We start from the raw sequence: 24,196 nt of genomic DNA, 5'->3' as shown, positions 1-24,196 counted from the left end.
GCACATTCGCAGCTGTGAAGGGGCTCCAATGCCTCCCCGTCCCTGAGGACGGGCTCACTGCAGTCGCTCACACACATGGGAGACAGCAGGCCCTTCGGTCACCCCCCAAACAATACCATGCCAATGGCCATGCATTTTTGTCCATGGACGGGCTCAAACTCGCCCAGGTCACTAGCTCAGAGCCCCTGGGAAGGAGAATTGGGGGCCAGGAGGAGGGAAAGATGCAAAAGAGATTTTGGACATTTTTGTGAACATAGTGGGCAGGGCAGGGTGGTTTTGGGGTTTGCTGTTGGTCTAACGCTGTGTCCCTTATTGGTGGGAATGTGTCATTCAGATCCTGACCGGGGAGGACTGGAATTCGGTGATGTATGATGGGATCATGGCTTATGGCGGCCCCTCTTTTCCAGGGATGTTAGTCTGTATTTACTTCATCATCCTCTTCATCTGTGGAAATTGTATCCTTTGCAGCTGCCTCCCCACCCCCGCTGCCCCGCCCCCGCCTGCAGCACAGTGCCCTGTGTGTGCCCCGGGGTCCTGCTGGGGCTGCCCGGCTGCCTGCCACAGCCCCCGCCCCCGCAAGCCCAGGCAAGGCTGCCGGGGAGGAGCAGGGCCCAGCCTAGAACACTGGCGGTGGAGGCAGGTCTGGGTGGAAGCCGCCAGCTCTGGCGTGGGTGAGGTCCACCTTCCAGAACCGTTCAGGGCTGCAACGGAGCAGGACTCCTGGAGGCGTGTTCTTGTTGCAATCTAGGTGAGGGACGCCCCCTGGCGTCGTGGCTTGCGCAGCCATTCACGTATACTACAGCGGGACGCACCTGGGCGGGCTCCCCAGGCCGCTGCCTCTGCTTAGAGGTAGGATGCTCAGAGGAGGAGCGCGAGCGTCAGCCTCCAAATGATCTTCGACTCTCCTCCCCGCTTTTTGGTCTGCACCCCTCTCTCTGACGCTGCCCCGCAGGACTCTAGTCACAGGCAGGGCTGGACAGACCCTTCCCGACCCAGGCCACGGGCGGGTTTCTGGGGTCACAAGCCATGGGTGCTTCTCCGTTTCCCCTGCTCACAGCCCCATGAGAGCTACACGCAGAGCCGGTGGAGACACAGGAAGAGCTCTGGGCCAAGACTCGGGCTCAGGTCCCACCTTAAGGTAGTGCAGAAAACGCCTTCATTGGCGCCTGCAGACTAGGCTTCACATTTTACCAGCTAGGCGACCTCCCGCACGTTGGAGGGTCTCTGAGTGTCTGGAGCATGCAGCAATGCAATAATGCTACCTGCTACTTAAGGGGTCATTGGGAGTTTTAATGGGATAACGTGCACAAAGCCCCTTGCACAGCTCGACGTCCGGGGGGTGCCCAGAAGCGTCCCTGGAGAAGCGCTGCTCACCTGCCCGGGCCTCTGCTCCTCTGTGTGGAATGGTGGGATTTTTTGGTTGCGGGGGTTGGGGCGGGTTTGCCAACTTTGAGGCCCCTTTTGTTTTTTTTCGGGCGGCGTTTTTTTCCCCGGCTTTTTTTTTTGGGGGGGGGGGGGGCGGGGGGGGGGGAGGCGGGCAACGGCTGGTTTCGTTCGGGGTTCCCCAAGCTCTGCTGGCTTAGCCAGACCCTCCCCGGGTCTTGCACGTGCGGTTCCCAGCAGGAGCTGGCAGAGACAGTAGGCCACCGCCTCAGCGCCCGGTGACGATGAACCGCTCTGAAGAGCGCTCTGCATCCTGCTAGAGACAGGGCTGTTTACGATGTCGGTTACAGCCAGTCGTCTCAGCGGGACACCGCTAATCAAACTCAGCAGTTAGAGAGCGGGGCAGAGCTTGCCGCCTGGACCCACCCGCTCCAGCCACCAGCCGGCCTGTCTCGACCCTTCAGAGAGCTCCAGGTGGCTAGCAGGGTGACACAGAAGCAAGGGACACCCTGGGCCCCTCCAGGTGGCCACCCCCGAGCTGCCTCTGCTGGGGAGCTCCACCTACCTGTCCCACACCCTCCCTGCGCCTGTGCCCACCAAAACCCCAAGGCCAAGGGTCATTTTCTTTAAAAATGGACACAAACAGATATCCTACTAAATGTGTTCTTGGCCATTGCTGTGGACAACCTGGCTGATGCTGAGAGCCTCACATCTGCCCAAAAGGAAGAGGAAGAAGAGAAAGAGAGGAAGAAGCTGGCCAGGTAACCCGCTAAGCTTGCCCCGTCCAGGGCCCCAGGGTCCCCGCTCTGGACTGTCGCTTCCAGTGGCAGTAAAGAGAGGCGCGGGCACCAGCCCCCGCAGGTCCCCCGCAAGGTCGGGCCTCTCTCCTGATCCCTAGGCATTGCTGCCTCGGGACCACTGTGAGTGGCAGTCTCTGCAGTGCGGGTGTGCTCCCCGCTGTGTAGGAAGTTGAGGGGTTCTCTTTTGAGAAGAGAAGCCATCATGGGTGGTGGGAGAACAGGGTGGGGGAGGAGGAGGGCAGCCGCTCGGAGGGGAGCCACAGCCCAGCTCGCAGTGTCGCCTTCTCGCTGATGCAGTTCGTCTCGGTGCTGAGAAGGCCAGACCAGGCCCTGCACCGTACCCATCATTGTCTAGACAGGCCAGTCCCAGGCCGTGCGTCTGCCGGGTACCCAGCAGGGTTCCCCTAGGAGCCAGTCCTCGATGAGACCCAGCACCCTCCTCTGACGTAGGGGCGGGTGGCTGAGAAGCTGGAAGAGGCTGATGGAGCGCGGACAGGGCAGGTGTTGTGCAGCCCTAGCACCTGTGGCGGCTGCACACGCAGCGCCCTGGGGAAGAGGGACACAGTCCCAGGGAATCTGCCCCCACGGGCCCCCAGCAGACCACAGGGCAGTGTCCTTCTGCACTGGTCCCCGCGACTCCAGTCAACACTTCGTTTCTGTTTTCCTCCTGCTGACCGGCCAGGACTGCCAGCCCAGAGAAGAAACCAGAGGTGGTGGAGCAGCCGGCGGTGGAGGAAGCCAAGGAGGAGAAGATTGAGCTGAAATCGATTACGGCTGATGGAGAGTCTCCGCCCACCACCAAGGCAAGGGCTGGGGGGCCAGTGCAGAGGGAGGGAGGTCACAGCCTTCCCAGGCCAGCCGCCGGGGAGAGGGGGAGAGAAGGAAAGACACCCAGTGGGAGAAGCCCCTGGGAGGGGACCGGAGGGGGGGGCGGGGGGTGCAGAGAGGGCAGACCGGTGCCATCTCAGGCTTCTGCTGATGTCTGGAAGGGGATGTGCAAAGTGACAAGGGCACATTCTTGAGCTCAGCCCCTGGCTCTAATGCGATGTAAAGGCTTCTCCAGGCCTCTCAAACCGTGGAACATGCCTAACTGGATTCTTCCTCCTTCCCCTCTCGGCCGCGCAGATCAACATGGACGACCTCCAGCCCAGTGAAAATGAGGATAAGAGCCCCTACCCCAACCCAGAAACTGCAGGTACCAGCCCCACTGCCTGACTCTGAGATTGGGAGCCGGGGGTGGAGATCTGGATTCTAAAGCCATATGGGAGTCGCATATATTAGGGACAGGTGGCTCCAGTGTCCCTTGACACTGGGAAATGTCTGCCGCCTCTACATTTTAGCATTACCAGTTATCTGGGTGACAGCTTTGCGTCTGGTTTCCTCATAGCAAGATCACGTTTGAGCAGTGCCTTCATGTCCTTTGCAAGCTGGGTCCTGTATACATTCAAGGTTTTATTATATTACTTGTGAAATCGCTATTAACTGGTATAATGTATTAGTTCAGCATATGTTGCAGCATTATGCTCGCTTAGCAATAATAGCAAAGCCCAAGCCTGCCTGGCCCCTGCTCAGGAGGCAGTACCCAGTGCAGGCACAGCTGCCAACGCAGATGTCCCACTTGTTGCTTTGGAAAATGCTTTCAGGCCTCTTATTATAGAAAGTGCTCTTACGGACTCCGTCTTGTCCAATACGTAAATTGGCAGGCAGTCTCCTTTTAGAGCATTCTAATGTCAAAGGTCCTCCCTCCAGAACTCACTTCCCTTGCTTCCTGAAATCCCATGCCCTGCACCGCCCTGGGCCTGCCTTCTCTGACCTAGAATTGCAGATACCATCACCAGCTTCGAGCTAGAAGTCAGTAACCTGCCATCAGGGACTGCTGATTTTACCGGCGTGCCCCTCTCTGTGTAGGTTAGGCTATATTTGGATTGGTAACCAAGTTAGGTGGCTGAGAACCTTCTACACTCATGAGCAAAGCAAGGCTTTCCAGTTTGCTTTCCCTCCACTGATTCTCCACTCGATTTGCAAGGACACTAGTGGGCATCTTCTGTGGTCCTTGGGAAGCAGGTTCCCTGTGGTCACACCATCCTCATCCTCACCCCCCTCCTCCTGCGAGGGAAATAGGATGTGGTTTCCCGGGGTGTGGATGGAAAGGGCAGGAAGGGTGTTTCCGTGTGAGGGGCTTTAAGCCTTTTGAAGTCTTAAAAACCCTTCTTGGGGGAAACTTACAGAATTTCTAAGACTTCCTAGAAATATTGCCCAAATGCAATGGGAGGATGTTGTCTTGATCCTCAGCGAACAATAAACTTTAAAATGGCATTTTCAAGGTAATTGAGGAAAATTGAATATGAACTGGGAACTAAATGATTTTAAGTAATTTGTGTTAATCTTATTGGTATAATAATATTTTTGTAGTTCTGTTTTTGGAAGCTGAAGTGTTTATGGATGGAGTCTAAAATGTTTAAAAGTTGCTTTTGAAATACTCCAACAACAAAAAAAATGGGAGCAGAGAAGATAAATGAAACAAGATCAGCAAAATGTCAAACGTTGTCAACCGCAGGGCACAGTGGCTCACACCTCTAATCCCAGCACTCCGGGGGGCCGAGTGGGGAGGATACTTGAAGCCAGGAGTTCGAGACCAGCCTGAGCAAGAGCAAGACTGTCTCTTCTAAAAATAGAAAGATTAGCTGGGTGTGCTGGCCGTGCCTGCAGTTTCAGCTACTCAGGAGGCTGAGGCAGGAGGATCACTCGAGCCAGGGCAACAGAGTGAGACCCTGTCTCCAAAAGAAAAGTTGTCAAAGCTGGGTAAATGGAGGTTCACTGTAGGAATCTCTCTACTCTGTATACATTTTAAGTTTAATGAAACAAATCCCTCTGGGCCCTGCAGAAAGTCTGTCCCATGCAGGCCGGTCCCTAGGACGCCTCCTCCCCGTACACAGCAGGAGAGATCTGGATTTGAGGGTCTTTCCACACAGGCACCCGGCTACAGTCAAGCTCATACCTGTTTGTTCGGCGTGGCCATGGGGCAGACACGCCTCTTGCATCTGTTATTCTCAGTGTTACACTCCTGGCTTTTCTCTACTTTGTTGAACTAATGAAATCAAAGAAGAGAATGCCAAGGAAAAAAAAGAACTAATGAGGATATTGTCACCATGTCAGCCATCCTAGTGCCTCCCTGTTGGCCCAGCATGTAGCTGACCGGTGGCTCTGAGGAGCCCTGGGATGCCGATCTTTCCACCTGAAAAGCTCTTCCCACGCTCCGCGGGGTCCTCGCGATTCCGCAGATTTTTCAGCATATGTCCCTTCCTGGATTCTCCAGCCTCCTCCAGACCCAGCCTTTGTTTCCCGTGGTCCTGTACGTCTTTTTACCTTTGCGTTGAGTCCTCTGATCTGTGGCTAATTGAGGCTGTCCTGCCCTTGCCACCCCGCACTCAGGCCACCCCGCACTCAGGCCTGTGTAGCCAGCCCCTGTGGTCCCATTCGCTCACCATTCCCAGTTTCCATTTTCTCACCCAGGAGGCCCCAGGACAGCGCTCTTAAGGCTGGTGGCTCCATACGTCCCCCAGCCCCAGAGGCTAAGTCAGCCTGTGCCTCCCAGCTCTCCCTGCCCTGCCCACTCCTCCCTCCCCTGCCTGCCCCTGAAATAACTGCTTCGCCTCTTCAACACCCCAATTCAAAGCCCAGTCAAAACCACCCTCCTCCATGAAGCCTCCCCAGCCTCCACCACACCTCTTGGCTCCCCTTGTCCTCGACCCCGGCAACCATCAGAGCCTCCCCCAGAAGGGTTGGTGCTGTCCCACTCATTGTCTGCTGTGCGCTCGGTCCAGGCTCTCTGAGGACACAACATTTGGGCTGAAAGCTGAGGGATTCAGAGGAACAAGACTGGCGTCAGAGCAAGGAGCATCAGTTCCCAAAGACTCCTCCAAAGGGCACGTGGCTGTTGTCTCCACCCGGCCGATCTCTCACTCCCAGCTGCTTCTCTTCCTTCTGAACCGAGAAAGGCAGAGAGCCTGATCTGCCGTTGTCCTCCCGACCCGTCCCTTCTGGGCAGCTGGGCTGCGGCGCCCAGTTCACACGATGCCGCTTGCCGGGCGGCACTGGCGAGCCTCCCTCCTGCTCTGCCCCGGCCAGACCCTAGAGAGAAGAGGGCTGACGCCAGGGGGCGCACGGTCGGCCTCTCCTGGGCTCGCCCTCTGCCCTCTGCCCGCTCCCAAAGGTGTGTGGCGGAGTGGACTCCGGCCTGCACTCTGCTGGCCCTGGCGTGACCGTGGACACCCAGAGGAGGAGCCTGTTTCTGATTCGCACAAAGGGGCCAGGAAGCCAGCGCCAGCCCTGGAGTCCTTCCCTGTCTGCTTAATCTCGGAAGCTCACCAGCCGGCTTAGCCTCCCAGGCTGGGACACCGTCGTAGCAGAGAGGACCTCAGCTCACCAGGAAGAAACGAATGGTGCCAGAGAAGTGGAAGCTAATTCTGCTTTTATTTAGCTTATTAATGTATTTGCGTGAGCATACGGATGTTCGTAAAAAAAAGTGACACCAGACAATGAGTGGGACAGCACCAACCCTTCTGGGGGAGGCTCTGATGGCTGCCGGGGTCAAGGACAAGGGGAGCCAAGAGGTGTGGTGGAGGCTGGGGAGGCTTCGTGGAGGAGGGTGGTCTTGACTGGGCTTTGAATCGGGGAGTTAAGAGGCGGAAGCAGCTATAGCAGGACTGTACGACCGCCATAGACACTGAGCGCTGGGAGCGACCTTGGAGATGTTCATTGACTACTCGTTAAGCACCTCTTGTGCCGGGCACTGCGCCAGGCCCCAGGGACACAGCCGTCGGCAGATGGAGAAGCCTCTGCCCTCCTGGAGCCGGCATGGCCGTGGGGAGACAGGTGGGAGCAGCCAGGGGGTGTGTTGGGGAGGTGCTGGTGGGCAGGGCTGTCCTGACTGCGCACTCGGTCCCGGCTCTCTGAGGACACAACACTGGGCTGACGCCGAGGGATTCAGAGGAACTGGCGTCAGAGCGAGGAGCTCTCGGGTGGCAGAGCTAAGTGCAGGCTCTCCGAGGGGACGCGCTGGGCCGCGCGGGACCCGAGAGGGCTGCTGTGCATGCAGCAGAGGGAACCAAGGGACGGTGCTGGGGCCGGGCAGGGTCGAAGGGACAGGGCCTTGGAGGCCACGCCACAGGCTGGGTCTGGTCCAACGTGTGGAGAGCCGCCATCTGAGTCTGACTTACCCTTCCAAAGACTCGGTTTGGCTGCCGTGTGAGCAGAGGGCGGTGGGTGGTCGGGAGCAGAGCTGGGGTGGCGGAGAGACCTGTGCGGTGTCCAGGCAGAGACGACGGCAGCTGGGCCAGGGGCATGGTGTGGAGCTGCAGAGAAGTGGTCGGGCTTGGGGTTCACTCTGCAGGTAGGGCCGGCGGGATTTATTAGCAGCGTGGATGCTGGGGGAGAAAGGGATTCAAGGTGACCCTGAGCCAGTGAGAAGAGACCCCCAGTGCAGAGACTGCATGCCCAGCCTGCTCCCTGCTCCCCGCAGCAGGGCCCTGGGGGGCCCTACCCAGCTGGCCCTACCCAGCATGCCTCCCCCTCAGCTGCTGGTGGACTCGCGCACATCGCTAGAAACCCTGAGCTCTCTAAGGACAAGAGTCACGGCTTTGTGTTCCCAACCTCAAGCTCAGGGCTCTGTAGATACTAGATGTTTACAAATAACGTTTTTATTTTAACTGGCCATGAGCAAAATCACAGCAGTGGGAGGGGCATCATGTGGGAGGGGCAAGGGTCGCCAAGCACCCAGTGGGGGCGCCGGCTCTGCAGCGGCTTTGCTCGCGAGTCCTCCGCCCTGCCCTGCCCGCGGTGCGGCCGCCCTCCCTTCCCTCCCAGCCTCCGGGAACGGACAGGAGGAGACAAAGCTCCCTAGGACGGACCGGCCCTGGGAGCAGGAGTCCAGGCGGTTTCGCTACCAGCCCCCGTGAGTTTACCCCGCCTTCCCTGACCCGTCAGCCCTGCTCATCCGTAATACACGCTAAGCCTCGCACGCCGACGAGCTCCTGCTGCTTTACAAATTCGAGTTGTCCTTCGGCAAGAGTCTCTTCCTAAGCGTTACGCCTCAGATGCAGCCGGTGTGTCTGAGCGGCTGGCCATCTCGCTCCTGCGGGACCGAAATGAGGCAGAACTTCCCGAATGGGGGCGGCGAGGGCGGGGCAAAGAACGGGCGTGTTTCTCTTCAGGAGCTCAGAACACACCGAGCTAGAAATACGGTGTTCTGCACACATAAGTGATTACAATAAGCACAAAATTACCTGCTATCAAACTATCGTAATAAGAAAGTGTTGGGTCATTTAGAGAAAACTGAGAAGAATACAAACACCTAGGTAGAAATTTGAGATCCTTCTCAATTCAATTTCACTTATAAATATCATGACTTAGGCCAACCTGGTTTTACTTATTCTACTTTAAGTAGAAAACTTTTCTTTTACATACCAATGGTTGGATGTCAAAAACCCTCCAACTTGTGGCCTGTACACAGTCTTCCACCTCGTGCCTCCCTTCTGCTGAGACGTGGCCTTGCTGGTCAGCCCCAGCTGCCCTGGGAAAGGCTCTGATGGATGCCACATTCTGCTGGTTTAGGAGCCTTGGGTCCCTAAACGCCTCTTGTTTGGTAAGGAGACACTTCCCGTGCTAGACACCCTTCCCTGCACCAGCCGGCTTCCTTTTAACCAGGGGAGAGAGCGCAGAGAAGCACGGCCGGGGCCGTAAGATGAGCTTCCTGCAACTGTGTTGCTCCAGCCAGATTCGTCTCCACCTGACCTTCACCTTTTGCAAAATCCCCTTCCTCATGAAGGATGTGGAAGTTTAATCATCACCAAGATATAAGGGCTCCTATGCGCCAGGCATGGTTTCTCCCTCCTGGGTCTGAGCACGTGGAGGGGGACAGATGCACCCAGGATCAGGCATCCATGGCACTGGAGGCCAAGGGTGCTGCTGGAACTCACGGGAAGGTCATTCCCTGGAGCCCAGGGACTCAGGGAAGCCGGGTGGAGGGGGCCGCTGGAGAGGGGTCCTTGTGAGCTCTGCAGAGAGGGAGGGAAGGGCAGTCCAAGCAGGGGGGAGCGCGAGGTTAGCTTCCTGGGGCCCTCACAGACGACCACGTGCTGCGGCTTAAAACAATAGAAATGTGTGCTCCCACAGTTCTGGAGGCCAGAAGTCCGAAATCAAGGTGTCCACAGGGCCTACTCCTTCTGGAAGGCTCTAGGGAGGAATCCTCACTGGCCTCACAACTGCTGTGGTTGCTGCATTGCACCAGTCTCTGCCTCTGTCTCCATGTATCTTCTTCCCTGCATGTGCTCGGTGACTCTTAGTCTCTCCTTACAAGGACAACAGTCATTAGATTTGGGGCCAGCGTGACTTCATTATAACTGAGTACATCTGCAAAGACCCTGTTTCCAAATAAGGCCACATCCTGAAGTGGCAGGTGGGCGCGAATTTGGGGGGACGCTGTTCAGCCCGGCGCAGTGAGTGATCACAGAGTCCGGTGCGAGCGGACGGCTGGCGTGGCAGCGGTAGCAGGCGAGGATGAGGCTGAGAAAGATGTCGAGCGCCAACTCACAGGCTTCGTCTCTCCGCGGGTGCAGATAGTAATAAAAGCCGCTAGCACCTATGTAGCGGTTGCAGTGTGACAGGCAGCCTTCTGAGGTTTGTTTGTATTATTACCATTATTGCTCCACCTTAGATGGAGAAACTGAGGCACGGAGAGACTAATAAAATGCCCACAGCCGGAAAGAACCAGAGCTAAGACGTGGAGGGAGGCATCTGGCTGGAGAGTCTGTGCTCGTGACTTCTGTGCCGTCCGTCGCCTTTCCTCTTCTGAACGTTTTTAAACACATTTGGCCAGAGCAGGATAGGAGTGGCTCCTCCCACGGGCGCTGTGTTCGCAAGAACAGGAATAAGCTGTCTGAGTGGTGGCCGCTGTCTGGGAGACACAGGGGCTTCTTTGGTTGGTGTCAGTGTCCAAACCTTTGAACGAGGGGCCTGTTGTCCGCAGTGTTGTCCTGTCATCTCCACAGCACATGACTTTTTTGTAGTTTCAGAAATGGGGGATGTATTAGTTTTAAATTCCCGGCACTTGCAAGGATGGGGTTATTTGCAACGGATTCCACAAGCCGACTAAGGCACACCCTTTCCCCCACCTGCAGCTCCGATAGACGAGTAACACCTGGCAATGCCCTGGTCTTACCTGGTCACCTCTTCTAGTCCCTACAACTAGGATGACCAACCAGCCCAGTCTGCCCAGGACTGGAGGGTTCCCGGGATGTGGGAATTTCAGTTTTAAAACCAGGACCGTCCTGGGCCAAGTGGGACCAGTTGGTCACCTTACTTAAAACCCAGCTTGCTATGTACTGCCAGCTGAGTCTTTCTCTAGTGGATGTGGGCTCCCGCGGCACCCACAGGGGCAGAGCAGGTCTGTCGTGGTTGGTGCCCTACATGTTCAGAAACAATGATGCCTTGGTTTCTGCTGGGGGGAATGTCGCTGGAAATAGGTGGCACAGTGGTGAGAATAGGTGGGCGTGGTGGAGCTGTTTAGAACCGTGCTGTTCTTCTTACAGAAGAGGATGAGGAGGAGCCGGAGATGCCTGTCGGCCCCCGCCCAAGACCCCTGTCTGAGCTGCACCTCAAGGAGAAGGCGGTGCCCATGCCAGAAGCCAGCGCCTTCTTCATCTTCAGCCCCAGCAACAGGTTGGTGGGGACAGTGGGAACAATGGGGGCAGTGGGCTCTGTTCTCTCCATGATACAAGCCCAGCAAGTGCCTGCATTCTACCCGAACCCCAGGATGGAGCCTGGGACTCTCCCAGCTCCCCACAACTTATGTGAACAGACGCTGATTTAGGGCAGAGAATCCTGGATTCTGAATCAGAAGATCTGTGTTGGCCGGGCGCGGTGGCTCACGCCTGTAATCCTAGCACTCTGGGAGGCCGAGGTGGGTGGATTGTTTGAGCTCAGGAGTTCAAGACCAGCCTGAGCAAGAGCGAGACCCCGTCTCTACTAAAAATAGAAAGAAATTAATTGGACAACAAAAAATACATAGAAAAAATTAGCCGGGCATGGTGGCGCATGCCTGTAGTCCCAGCTACTCGGGAGGCTGAGGCAGGAGGATCGATCGCTTGAGCCCAGGAGTTTGAGGTTGCTGTGAGCTAGGCTGACGCCACAGCACTCTAGCCCGGGCAACACAGTGAGACTCTGTCTCAAAAAAAAAAAAAAAAAAGACGATCTGTGTTTATTTTTCTCTTCACTTCTTGAAATGTGTAAACTCTATTTCTATGCTTTTGGTGATGAACCTTGATAAATTACTAAGTCTATTAGCTTAAGAAAATGTAAACAATATTGTAAAGCTCCTCCTATGCGATAGAAGGACCTTAGACTACGTTAACTGACCCATTTCCTCCTGATTTACATGATACTGTCGATTAGCATTTTAGTCCTAACCTTTATTTTTAACCCGAGTTAGTATTTTTATTATTATTATCATCATCGTGACATATATAGATAGCGTGCATTTGGATTTACATACAACTTACCATTTTATTTATTCACCATGTTTTTATGTAGCTTGGCCTATCCTTCTGCAAACATTTTCTTTCTTCCTAAAATACATTTTTTAGAAGTTCCTCTTGTTCCTTTACGGTAAATTCACTTGGCCTCTACAGATAAGTGTCCGTAATTGTTTTCATTTCTTGTTCTTGAAAGACAGTTTTGCCGTGTACACGATTTTGGATTGACAGTATTTGTCCCTCAGCACACGGAGGATGTTCTTTCACTGTGGGGTCAGCTGTCGTCCCAACTCTTGTCCCTCCGTGAGGAACTAACCCTTATCTGTAGCTGCTTTTAACTTCTGTCGCCTTCGGCGTTGGGCAGATTTACTACCACGTGCTGAGGCGTGGATTTCTTTCCATTTATTTTGCTTAGAATACGTTATGCTTCCTAGATCTGTGGATTTATATTTTTCGTCCGTTCGTGAAAATTGGCAGCCTTAATCTGAAAGTGTTGCCTCTCCGTAACTCTCTGTTCCTTCCAACATGATGTGCAGCCAGACCCCCTCCCCCCATCCTTGCTGTCTCTGCGCGTGGCGCACACGTCTTTCGTCTTGTCTCTCTTTCCGCCCTCCTGGTGATTTCTTCAGATCTGCCTTCTAGTTTCCTATTTCTCTTTTCAACTTTATTACTGTGCAAGCCATCGTTTTTATCTTGATCATTATGTTGTTTTCGTTTCAGTCAGTTCCGTTCGTTGCTTGATTTTTCAGATCCATCTGTCTATATCCAATAGTTGGTGCTGATTCATCATGTTCCTGAGCGAGTCCTTTATTTTATCAACTATTTCAAATACAGTTTTGAATTTTTTCTATTCTGTATCTAATGTTTTGAACATGCACCATCTTTGGAGGTCTCAATCACTTATTTGGTGTTTCCTCTGATTCTCACCTTACCCTCTTGTGTGTTTGATGATTTTTGATCTTGACCTTAATGCTCCATCTTGGTGAGAGTCCTTCTGACTCAAAGTGGGATTGGGAGGCTCCTCCAGATGCCTCTCATGGGGTCAGCTAAGCCTGCACGTCCCAGGCTTCCCTGCCCGCCCCCACCCCACCCCCACCCCCGGCTTGAAATGCAGTCTCCAGACAGCACTGCTGTTGTTAGCGTCTGTCCTCAGGCGGTTCTGCCTCCCAGCCACCCGCACACAGACCTCGCTCATGGGTGGGCTGGTTGGTTTGAAGGGGATGATCCTTACAGCCCTCTTCTAATTCTCATGAAACCAGACTTTTCTCAGAGAGTGTCCTTTCCAAGACTCGGTGCTTCTGCAGCAGGAGGACCTCTCAGAGCATTTAATCCACCATAATGCCAGGAGAGGAGTCTGGAGGCCTGGGTTCCAGCCCTAATGGCCCACACCACAGGCTGCGTTCCTGGGCAAGCCTCTCCTTCCTGGGTTTCGGTGTTTCATCTGTGAAATGCGGATGATAATAGCAACCATACTTTCCTTCTTATATTGCTGTCGGGAAGAGAGGGTGTACAGGATACCTTGGCATGCGAGGATCTAACACTTGTGCTGCTATCCATGGGCACCCTGAGGCCCAAATGAATAGTTCTCTCGCCTGTGCTGAGGTGGGGATTGAATTGCACACTTCAGCTGTCACACAGGAGCGACCACCTAGACACACAGTCGCTTAGCTGGCCTCTCAGCAGACCCATCTCCAGGTAGCAACGTTGTTCCCCACGCAGAGAAACAGGAAGTGGATTTCATAAAGTGAGTTTTTTCAACGATAGGGAAAACAAGTCCCCAAACAAAAGCCAGTTGTTAATGTCACAGCAGTATTTGGAAATTCAGAGATTCCCAATGGCCTCGGACATGACCTTCCAGAATGTCCAAGGTCACTGGTGTGAGAACGCTCTAGACCGAGTTCCGCAGAGACGTGCGTCGGATGGGTTGGCGAGCGGTAATGACAGTGACCTGGCGGCAGTGAGACGTCAGGCTCAAGGGCCACTCCCCAAACCCTCAGGCAGCTTTCGCAAGCAGGCGGGAGGAGCCGGCGTCTGCCTCCCCTTGTCTCCCCTGACGTGTCTCTCCTCCTCCTGCCCGTGCAGGTTTCGCCTCCAGTGCCACCGCATCGTCAACGACACCATATTCACCAACCTGATCCTCTTCTTCATCCTGCTCAGCAGCATCTCCCTGGCCGCCGAGGACCCCGTGCAGCACAGCTCCTTCAGGAACCACGTAGGCATGGCCCGTTGCCCCCGCGCCCCTTCCTCCTGCGCCCGCAGCTTCTGTGGTGATGTCGCTGCTCAGTAGCCCAAGTCCCATCTCATCCTGAGATGCACCAGAAACATTTCTTTAAGGGACTAGGACTTGACAGAAACCCATCTTAGGACCACAAGCAAGTAAGAGAGCTGTGCCCAGATGCCCCAGGCTGGCTCGGTAATTGGTGATGGTCAGGACTCTCGGTGCCCTGTGGATGATGCCCAGGGGCTCTAGTTCCCCGCAGACTTGGAGGCACAGCCACTGGCTTCCCGCCCTGCTCCCGTGTGCTCTGCCACGAGGGGAGCATGGGCAGGTAGGTGCCCATCACAAGGCTGACCTCACATAAAAGTGAGAGCCTTGGTGCTTTCTGTAGAGCAGAGCCAAAGAGGGAGACCCACCCCAGGCTCTGGCGAACAGCGTTAAAGGCTAGCTTAAGAATTGCTGTATCTTAAAACCTCAAAACTTTGTCAGATCCTGACCAAGTGGGCGTGAACAGAGGAGCCCACTGATCTAAAGCCATGCCATGCCAAACCTGTGGGTGGTCCAGGAGCCTGCTCGGTCCTGGGCTGCCTCACTGAGGCCAGCAGATGTCGGCCCCATCCCTGGTCCATCACCTGAGATATAATAAGACAGGAAACTCTGGGGCTGGTCCTCAGCCTGGGCAGCCCTCACCTGGAGGATGCTCCTCCCATGCCCAGTAGAGATCGGCAGCTGGCCGGCTCAGTCACACCCACGCATTTCAAATCTGCCTGCAAAAAGACAAGCATCCCAGTGGGCTGGTTTGGGTTTGTAAGTAAATTGGATTCATGAGATAAGCATCCAACCCGACGCCGCCCAGACCCAGTACCAGCTGGGGCCTACCCTGGAAGCCCCCTCACTCATCCGGGGACTTGGTGGGCAGCCACTGGGCTGCTGAGGCCGGCCCGCTCCGGGCTGCATTGCCGTGCGTGCCGCTCGCCCCAGCCCCGTCTCCATCCGTGTTCGTTTGGACATCCACTGACCCCCATCCTGCTTCTCCCCCACCCTGTTCCTGCCCTGGTCCTTTTTGTCTTGCAGATTCTGTTTTATTTTGATATTGTTTTTACCACCATTTTCACCATTGAAATCGCTCTGAAGGTAAAGCCCCCTCCATCCCTCTCCGCTCTTCCTCCCTCGTGCCAGCACCAGCTCTCTGCCGCCTGCCGCTGCTAACACACGCGCCCCCGTTGGTGTCGGCTTCACTCGCAGAGCCACTAATCCAGCTGTGCTTACTTTTCAGATCCTAGGCAATGCGGACTATGTCTTCACTGGTATCTTTACCTTAGAAATTATCCTTAAGGTAATGTGCCCTGGGCGACACCTCTGCTCCGTCCTGTCCGTCTCTGCTCTGTCTGCCTGTCTTTCCTCCTGTTTCTTTCGTTCTTTTTCACTCCCAAGCCTGAAATGGGGAGAATAAGGGCCCCTCACTTTGTGCTGTGTGCTTTGCCCGGGCTCAGACCTCACCACAGTCCCTCCCTCCGGCCACCACTAAGCGTCCGTGGCCTAGAAAGGACACGCAGCTGGCTGTGCCAACATTGATGCCATCATGTCCCTGATTTGACACCACAGCTGTCCACGGCGCCCTGACACGTGTCTGCACGCGCCAGCTCGGGCTGACTGATGACTGGGCCCTGTGCTGAGCTCTCCTTCCCTCCTCCTGCCCCAGGGAAGTGCCGTGCACCCTCAGAAAGGAGGGAGTCCTCTGGGGTGTGAGAGAATGGCTTTGCTACTCTCTGTGGACACCCACCGCCAGCACCCCCCTCGGTACTTGCGGCAGACATCAGGCCTGAGCTGGGGTCGGGGCCACGTAACAGAGATCGTGGGCCTAATGCAAGAGCTAGAGCCAGGCTCCCAGCTGAGGGCTTTCAGCAGACAGCTGCAGACCACCTCAGCTGCAGACGCCTCTGTCACCGTGCCCCGTGCCCAAGGCATGGGGAGGGACATTGTGCTGGGGAGTGAAGTACAGTAGGGGACAGCTGGCACTGAGAGGAGTGGGAGCCCCCAGGCCCCGGCCCTGGACTCCGGGCAGCAGGCCCAGCCCTGCCCACTGCTGGCCCAGCTCAGCTGTGCTTAGGGACCTGCTACAACATTGCTGCCCTCAAAACTGGTAGAGCCTACCTCTGAGCAACCTTGGGATGAGAGAGAGTATTCCTCAGTTTTTCCGGTGTAATTCTGAGCCTCCACACGAATACACTGCCAAGCCAGTTCACCCGAGATTCAGGCTGTGAGCTCTGAGACCTCCGGGAAAGGGGGTAGATTTCACCCTTACCCTGAACAGAAGGGTTAAGGTTCCGAATCTGCGGTTCAGCCTTCGCGTCTTCTTCCTGGGAGACTAGCCTGGGACTCCCCTCCCGAGGAGGTCACCATGGCCGCAGCAAGCCGACATCCACGCCTGACCACATGCCACTGCCAGCCAATGAGACTCCCATGTCATGGCCAGCCCTTCAGTGTACGCAACAGCTCGGCCACATCTAGATGCAAACTGAGCAGAGCAGTTTCTGTGTGCCTTCCACGGTGTCCTTTCCCCGGGAGGCCCCCACACCCCAGCTCCCGTTCCAGGTCCAGCTAGCCAAGAGTATGCAGCCCGGATTTCCCCTTTCCCTCCGGAGAGTAGACCTGGCGGTGGGGAGAGGGAACGCAGAGCTGTGTGGCGGCACTGAGACACTGAGACGCACTGCGGGGAGACCCCTTTCCCCGGACAGCCGCTCTCCCTCCTGAACGTCAGACTCTGGAGGTGCACGGCTGCCCAGAGCGCTTTCCCAGCACAAGGAAAGCTCTGAGGCCCGATTCTCAGAACCCTTCCACCGAGCTCCCCGTGTGGATTCTCGTGGTGCTATTTCTCCTTCGAGATTGCCATGCAAGCGGAAGTATGAGGTCTCTGCAAGCGTTGTCACAGCACACCCCCCCGACCCGTCTACCTGCCCCCTTCTGCTCTCCTCTGTGCTCGGTGTGTTTCCGAGCAGAAACCCCAGTCACAGTGCACATCTCTGCACCTCCTTCCTGGGGGCCCTTCTTCCCGGCCTGGGGGCCTGGTGTCGTGCTGTGGCACAGACAACCGTGGCTGTCCAAGAGGGTCATTCAGCCCAAGGAACAGTTGAAGGACCTGGGGTATTGGGCCCTAAAAAGAACAGGCCTGTAGGACCACAACATTTGGCCTGAATAACGCAAGGGTCTGTCACGTAGAAAATGGAGAAGGCGGAATCAGGACCGATGAGTGGAAGTTGCGAAAGCTAAGGCACAGTTAATGACCAGAAGGGCTGCCTAGAAAGGCGGGCTTGCCCAAGGCTGCCACGGCGGTTTCCTGCCCTTCCAGCTCAGAGCTGGCGAGCCTACGTCCCATTCCTCTTCTGTTCTCGGGTGGCAGTAGGCCAGCAATAGGCCTTCCCTGGGTGATGGCTTCGAATTTAGACAGCTGGGACCAGGGGTGGCAAGCAGCAAAAGAGGGCAAAGGGAGGACACTTTGCCCTGGGTCCCTGAGCCTGGCTTTGTCTGATGCCCTGAAGGCCACAGACGACTTTTGAGTAAATGCCCCATTTTTCCAGCATCCACCTCCCCTTTCTCCCATGGCCACCCTTCCTCTGACCTGGTCTCGGTGCATGTCCCCACCCATATGCACACACATGCACTTTCTGAGGTGCTGGTCTCATTCTAGGGTCCCCTGACAAAATGGGAGCCCAACACCAAAGGACAGAAAGTGGCACCCTGAGCCCGGCTAGTCCACCCCTCCAAGCAAGCTTCCCCCCTGTGCAGAGTCTCTGTCGGGGCTCAGCAGTCGGCTTAGAAGATCCAAGCAAGAAGGGCTCAGACCCAGTGGCTTCCCTAAGACTGATAGCGAGGTGGCTGGACGCGGTGTAGGCCTTCCCACACCGTGGGCACAGAAGCCTCCGGGGTTAGTGCGCGCTACGGCCCGCCCAAGTCCAGTCTCGGGGTCCCGGGCCTTCTCTGAGAAACCAGGCAAGCCTTCAGGAGAGATCCGCGGCCATATTCCCCTGCAACTTTTTATATTACCCACCCACTTCTAAAAGCCGTTGCAGAACACAGGTGCCTGAGTCCCCGGGGACCCCCTGTGGCAAGAGATAAATGGAAGGAATTAGGTTGCAAGAGCTATTTTTGCCCGTTTCCCCCTGTGTTTGCTTTTCAATGGCTCTGTGGGCATGCTGCCCTGGACATGCTCTGATTGCAAAGAGACAAACTGGACCCTGGGTGACAAGGGGGCCACTCTCAGCCCGCAGCCCTACGTGTTTCCCTCTGGCTGGTGCTCCACGCCCTGGCCTCTCTCGGCCCTCGCCCTGGATATCCATGGGCCCTATTCAAGCTGGCAGAACGGGGAAGGCTGGAAAGGCTATTTGCTGGGCACCCACAGCGCACGGCTTTGTACCGGGCTCTGGGGAGGTAATGACGGTCAGGCCTTGTGACAATCATCATCTCATGTGTTCTCTTTTTAAAAGTTTTCAAAGGGCTTCCCTATTGTTTCCTGGGTGAGCCTCCCACTTTGTAGATGAGGAAGCAGAACTGCCCTCATACAGGAAGAGACGAATTCACGTCCAAGCCCTAGTGACAGCTAGGCTGGCATGGGGCTTGCTCTCCGCAGGGTGCTGGTCTGAGTGGTTTACATGTAATTACTCCACCGATGCTCGGAACCCTGTAGGGAGGTATTACCATTGTCCTCATTTCAGATGAGGAAACTGAGGTGCAGAGAGGTTAAGGAACTTGCTCCAGGTCACACAAATAAACTGTGATAGAGTTTGGGTTCCAACCCAGGCTGCCTGGCCCAAGCCTGTGCTCTCGGTCTCTGCACCACGCTGCCCTCTGAGCACACAGTGCTTGCGCGTACAGGGCCCAGGTGCCGTCTGGAAGCGGACAACAGACTCGGGTTTGGAGTGCCCAGCACGGATCGCAGCACCCTCCGAGGCCGGGAGGGGGAGGGATACTCATTGCCAGAGTTGTCAGTAGACCTCCTCCCAGGGCAATAGGGTGACCAGTGCTCAGTTTGTCGAAGATAGGGGAACTTCCAGGGACAAAGCCAGCTGAGTCCAGGCAGGGCAAACCAGGACAGTTGGTCACCCTGCTGGGCATGCTCCCTCCCTCTCCCAGATGCCTGGTGCCTTTGGCTGGCCGAGGACGAGAGAGCTTGGAGAGGAAGCTGGGGAGTGAGCACCAGGGAAACCCAGCGCGGGCGGCGTCAGCACGGGGCCTGCAGGAGCGTGCACAGTTAGAGAGGGTAGCGGGCCCGTCCGAAAGGGCTTTGAATGTAGCACTGCAGAGTCTGGCGTGGTCTGATGGGTGCAAGGAGCCACGTGCATGGCCCGAGCCGGGGGTTCTTTGGTGGTTGTGTGGTGGCTGCAGAGCCTTTTCTTGGCATGGCGTCTCCTCCTCTGGTCCTTCCTATTCCTCTTGCAGTGCTGGGGGCCTGCCCAGTGGGTGCTGTGGGAGGAAAGGGTGGTGTGAGGGGGTCTCTGGAGCTTGGCTAGGGCCACTCACCCCCATGTTCCTCTGCCTCCCTGCAGATGACGGCATACGGGGCCTTCCTGCACAAGGGCTCTTTCTGCCGGAACTACTTCAACATCCTGGACCTGCTGGTGGTCAGCGTGTCCCTCATCTCCTTTGGCATACAGTGAGTAGGGCCGGCCTCCAGGGCCATCGCCGTGTGACTGATGAGAATGGGCTGGGGCCTCCGAGGTTGTACCACATGGCGGCTTTAACTTCTTGTATCCGTGTCCTCAATGCTGTGACACTTGGGGGCATGCTGATCCAGCAGGAATGTATTTAAATGCCTGGATTTTGCTATGGCAGGCAGAGCCAGGCCCAGTTATTAAGAAACAGGTGTCTCCAGCCCTGTCCTACCTCCTTGCCATTTGCCCTGCACCCTTGAGCCTGCCCTTGCCGTGGCCTGCCCTGGCCTCCTGGTCCACCCTCCCCTGCTCTCTCTCACCTGTCTCTCCAGGTAAAGCACCTGGGCTGTGTGTGTGTGCATGAGAGAGAGAGCGAGAGAAATTACTTGTTCTCAATCTTGGCTACACAGTGAAATCACCTGGGCAGCTTAAAAAAAAAGACATTTGCCTGGATCCCACCCCCAGAGTTTTTGGCTTAATTGGTCTGGGATACAGTCTGGGCTTTAGAAGTGTTAAAAGCTTTCCAGGTGATTTCCCTCTACAGCCAAGGTTGCTGGTTTAAAAGCATCTGATTACTAGTTTCCACCAAGTTCTAGAAACTGACGATGTTAATCCTGCACTTCAACTGCCGAAGCACTTTCCCATCCACATTCTTCTCCGGTCCCCGCAAAAAACAAACTATGGAGTCGGTAGGGCACGTGTTGCTCTCATCATTTTATAGGTGGGAAAATTGAGGATCTGGACATCATGAGACTTGTTCAAGGCCACACCGATGGCAGAGAAAGGCTTAAGTCCCGGGGTCCCTGGGCCTCCCTTCCCGAGGGTGCTGTGGTGTTCAGCCGGGCTCAGGTGGGGCCGGGGCCGTGATAAAGAGACCCTTTTCTGTGATCATCAATTGTATTACCCAGATTTTCTGCCAGGGAGCCTGCAGGTCTGGATTCTAATCCCAGCACCACTGCTAAATCATTATTTAACCTTGAACCAGGAATTCCTCCTCTTTAACCTGTGTTTTCCCCGTCCCTCCACGCGGTTCCGTGCAAACCGCCTCCCTCGCAGAGCTACAGTGGGAGAAACGCAGTGCTAGGTAGGGCTGCCCTTTGGAGCTTCTGGAGTGAGAGAGCCACGCGCCAGAGAAATCGCGTCTTTCTGCCCGTTCCTCTCGAGTGCGTCACCTGATCCCACGGACGGTGAGAGGGCCTTGCTGCCGTGTGCACATCCCTCGGTCCCTCAGTGGAAGTCGGCTCTCCAGATGCTCGCGAGGGCGTCTCATCAGATGGTGGCGTGTGAGGTTGGAGTGTGCTTCAGAGTTGCTTACCCGCCTGGCGCAGCAAATAAGCCCATGTGGGGTGCACGTAACTCCGCGAACCGTCCAGGCGTCTTGCCTTCCTCTCTGCCTCTGCTCCCCTGGGGAGTTGCCTGCAGCCCCCAGAAGCTCTGGCTTCGTGGGCCTTGGCCTCCGTGGTGCATGGAGCCTGCGGTGGAGACCATTCTTTCTTGGAGCCCAGAATGTGCAGTGAAGCGGAGTGGGTTTTGCACACAGGTGTGATGGAGATGAGCACAAGAAATCTCCTGCCCGCACCCTCCACCTCCAGCCACAAGCTGACGTCCCGGTTAGTGTAGTGTTTCTTTAGGTACAGTGATGCCTTCCGCAGGCACGAGGACAGAAGCTTCCATCTATTCGGTTCCTGATACGTGCCAAGCACACGGATGGCTAGATGATTCGCATGAAATTCTCACTGGATCCTTGCGGCCACCTTCTGAGCTGATTACTGCCCCATTTTACAGAAAAGTTAGGAAATTTGTCCTTGGTGATTTGGCCGGCGGGTGGCCACACTGGGGTCTGAATTCAGGCGGCCTTGCTCCGAGTCTCCCCTCTTTGACCCTACAGATGCCCCGTGAGTAGCACAGGAGATTGCTAACAACTCGTGGTTCATTGCTTTTCATGTTATTTACTCACGAGCAGGGTCGCAGGCAAGCTCCAGGCTCTTATGGGGGGAAACAAGAGTCGAGAATGGTCCCAGAGTGAGAGAGTCCCCGAGACAGACTGTGCCTCCTCTCAGGTTGCCTGGACTTGCCCGTCCGGACACCACAGTACGTTGTCTCCTGCTCCAGCAGACGCAGGAGAAGTTACCACCTGCCTGTTTCTCCCTCCCAGGTCCAGCGCCATCAACGTCGTGAAGATCTTGCGAGTTCTGCGAGTGCTCAGGCCCCTGAGGGCCATCAACAGGGCCAAGGGGCTAAAGGTGAGACGCGGCGTCTTCTGGCCTGTGGGTTAGCGGAGCGCTGTGAACGCTGGGTGGAAGGAGGGCTGACGGTCGGGCCATGTGGCTTCTGTGCTGGAGCCTGGATGCCGGCCCTGCTCCATGGCCCGGTTCCGTGATGAACAGAATAACCGCAGAGGCAGCGTTCAAAACCTGATTGCCAGGCAGAACCACACAGGGGCGGGCCCCACATGAGCCCAGTGCCCCCACGCGGGGACACGATCCTATATTCCTACTGCTGTAAAATGAGAAGTTGGCAGGGCTCTTGTCCTTGCAGTCACTAGTGTCCAATGGGGACTTTGTGTCTCCTCAGGGCCCATCACTCCCCACGTGACCCTGGGAAGGTTGCTTTGTCCCCTCAGCCAGATTTGTCCCCCTGCAGCAAAGGGGCCGCCATGCTACCTCCCGGGGAGGCTCGCGGCGTGGCTGGAGCTCAGGCTGCAGCCACCTCCTGAAGCCACGTTCCGCCCCCACCCCCTTCCCACTGCAGCATGTGGTTCAGTGCGTGTTCGTCGCCATCCGGACCATCGGGAACATCGTGATTGTCACCACACTGCTGCAGTTCATGTTCGCCTGCATCGGGGTCCAGCTCTTCAAGGTACGGACTTGGCTCTGGTGTATGGCCCTGCTGCCTGCCCCTCCTGTCGGCATTCCCAGCAAGGGGACTGGCGGATGTGACAAAGACAGGACAGTAGTTGGTCAGACTTGGCATGGATGTCACCTCCATGCGCAGCCCGACTCGAGCTCCCAGACCAGTCGAGGACATGGCTGGAAGGAGGCCTGGCTCCTCCAGGCAGAGGCCCCTGCCCCCTCGGCTTTGCCTGTCCTCCAGGTCACTGCCCTTCCTCCTAGCAAGAAAGGGAGAGGACTTCCATCCTCTGGAACCTCCGTGCCAGTCACCTGCGGAAAACCCACAGTGGTGACTTCCTATCAGCAGCCTCACCTGCCCCTGTGCTGTGCAGCTTCCAGAGCCCTGCGCCTGTCCCAGCCGGCTCCCTGACGAGGCCCTCAGCTGCGAGCAGGCCGGAGTTCTCTTGGGGCTCTGCTCTTTCCTGCCCGAACCCTTTAAGGGTTCTGCTGTTCTCCCCCCGAAGCATTCTGCCCTGCACTCCACGCCACCACGCACACGTCCGCCGTCCTCCGTCTAGGGCATCCCTCCGAGCCCAGCTCTGCCTCTCCCGTCCTCACGAGACCGTCCTAGAGAGTCCACCCTCCACGCAGTGGAGCTCTGTTTCTGCACTCCAGTGGCACTTGCGGCCCTGAGCTCCCGCGTGTGCTCTGTCCGTGGAGCCGTGTCTCCCCTCTGGACTCTGCACGCCACCCACAGCCACTCGCACCGTGCTGGGCTTGGAGATGCTCAGGAATCATTTTTCGATTGACCCATTGATCAATGACCATCCCTAATCACTTTGTCCTTCTGCCCTCCAGGGAAAGCTCTACACCTGCTCGGACAGCTCCAAGCAGACCGAGGCGGAATGCAAGTGAGTCGTGGCAGGAGGGTGGCCAGCGCCCTGGCCGGTCAAACCTGGGAGGCTGGGAACCTGGCTGGAAAGGATGGACAGCTCATTCTTTCTCAGACCACAGTGGCACCGGGGCTTTCACCCAATGCCATCTGGTCCTATTGACAGGACATGTAACATTTTCTATTCCTGAAGGTTCTATGCACTGAGGTGCTTCCAAATGGCTAGGATACTGAGGTTCAAGCCTGGCCAGTCTCCAGTATGCAGGGGTCAGGTGGGTTGGGAGTGAAGGGGGATGGGAGGGCCCAGAACTGACTCTTTCTCCTCCTCTCAGGGGTAACTATATCACATACAAGGACGGGGAGGTTGACCACCCCATCATCCAGCCCCGCAGCTGGGAGAACAGCAAGTTCGACTTCGACAATGTCCTGGCAGCCATGATGGCCCTCTTCACGGTCTCGACCTTCGAGGGGTGGCCAGAGTGAGTGAGCAGACCACAGTCTTGTCCCCCAACACAGTGGCCCTCCAGCCAGTCCTCAAATTCTGTTGCTATCTGTCAGTCTCCCTGCCAGTCCTACTGGCACTCCGTCCCAGTCCTACTCACCTGTGTCCTCCCCGGGCGATGAGGGTGTGTGTCTAAACCACCTGCAGGCCACAGTCACTGCCGAAGATGTTATCATATTATTCTATTATTTTATTCTATTTTCTGAGACAGTCTCGCTCTGTCGCCCAAGCCAGAGTACTGTGGCAGCCTCTAACTCCTGGGCTCAAGTGATCCTCCTACCTTAGCCCCCTGAGTAGCTGGTACTACAGGCATGTGCCACCACACCTAGCTCATTTTTTTTCTTTTTTCTTGGTTTTTTTTTTTTTGGTAGAAACAAAGTCTTACTACGTTG

The 24,196-nt window shown here is 56.2% G+C and overlaps 1 protein-coding gene across 2 annotated transcripts in view; it reads left to right on the top strand.

Annotated features, from left to right (window-relative positions):
• Positions 1-24,196, top strand: part of CACNA1C (calcium channel, voltage-dependent, L type, alpha 1C subunit) — a 192,356-nt gene that overhangs the window by 81,816 nt on the left and 86,344 nt on the right. The window contains exons 10-22 of one of the 2 annotated variants that reach the window (XM_012651032.1): positions 335-455; positions 2,030-2,144; positions 2,866-2,986; positions 3,309-3,378; positions 7,073-7,075; positions 10,772-10,901; positions 13,796-13,925; positions 15,208-15,267; positions 19,475-19,581; positions 21,735-21,822; positions 22,331-22,438; positions 23,269-23,321; positions 23,635-23,781. In XM_012651032.1, the coding sequence (XP_012506486.1) occupies positions 335-455; positions 2,030-2,144; positions 2,866-2,986; positions 3,309-3,378; positions 7,073-7,075; positions 10,772-10,901; positions 13,796-13,925; positions 15,208-15,267; positions 19,475-19,581; positions 21,735-21,822; positions 22,331-22,438; positions 23,269-23,321; positions 23,635-23,781 (1,253 nt within the window). Of the gene's footprint in view, positions 1-334; positions 456-2,029; positions 2,145-2,865; positions 2,987-3,308; positions 3,379-7,072; positions 7,076-10,771; positions 10,902-13,795; positions 13,926-15,005; positions 15,066-15,207; positions 15,268-19,474; positions 19,582-21,734; positions 21,823-22,330; positions 22,439-23,268; positions 23,322-23,634; positions 23,782-24,196 lie in introns of both variants that reach the window. The other variant, XM_012651031.1, reaches the window with a different exon arrangement.

The sequence above is a fragment of the Propithecus coquereli genome, unplaced genomic scaffold (assembly GCF_000956105.1).
Source record: "Propithecus coquereli isolate 6110/MARCELLA unplaced genomic scaffold, Pcoq_1.0 Scaffold346, whole genome shotgun sequence".
Lineage (NCBI taxonomy): Eukaryota > Metazoa > Chordata > Mammalia > Primates > Indriidae > Propithecus > Propithecus coquereli.
The sequence above is the reverse complement of the archived record's forward strand: the minus strand, read 5'-3'. Positions and strand labels throughout refer to the sequence as shown.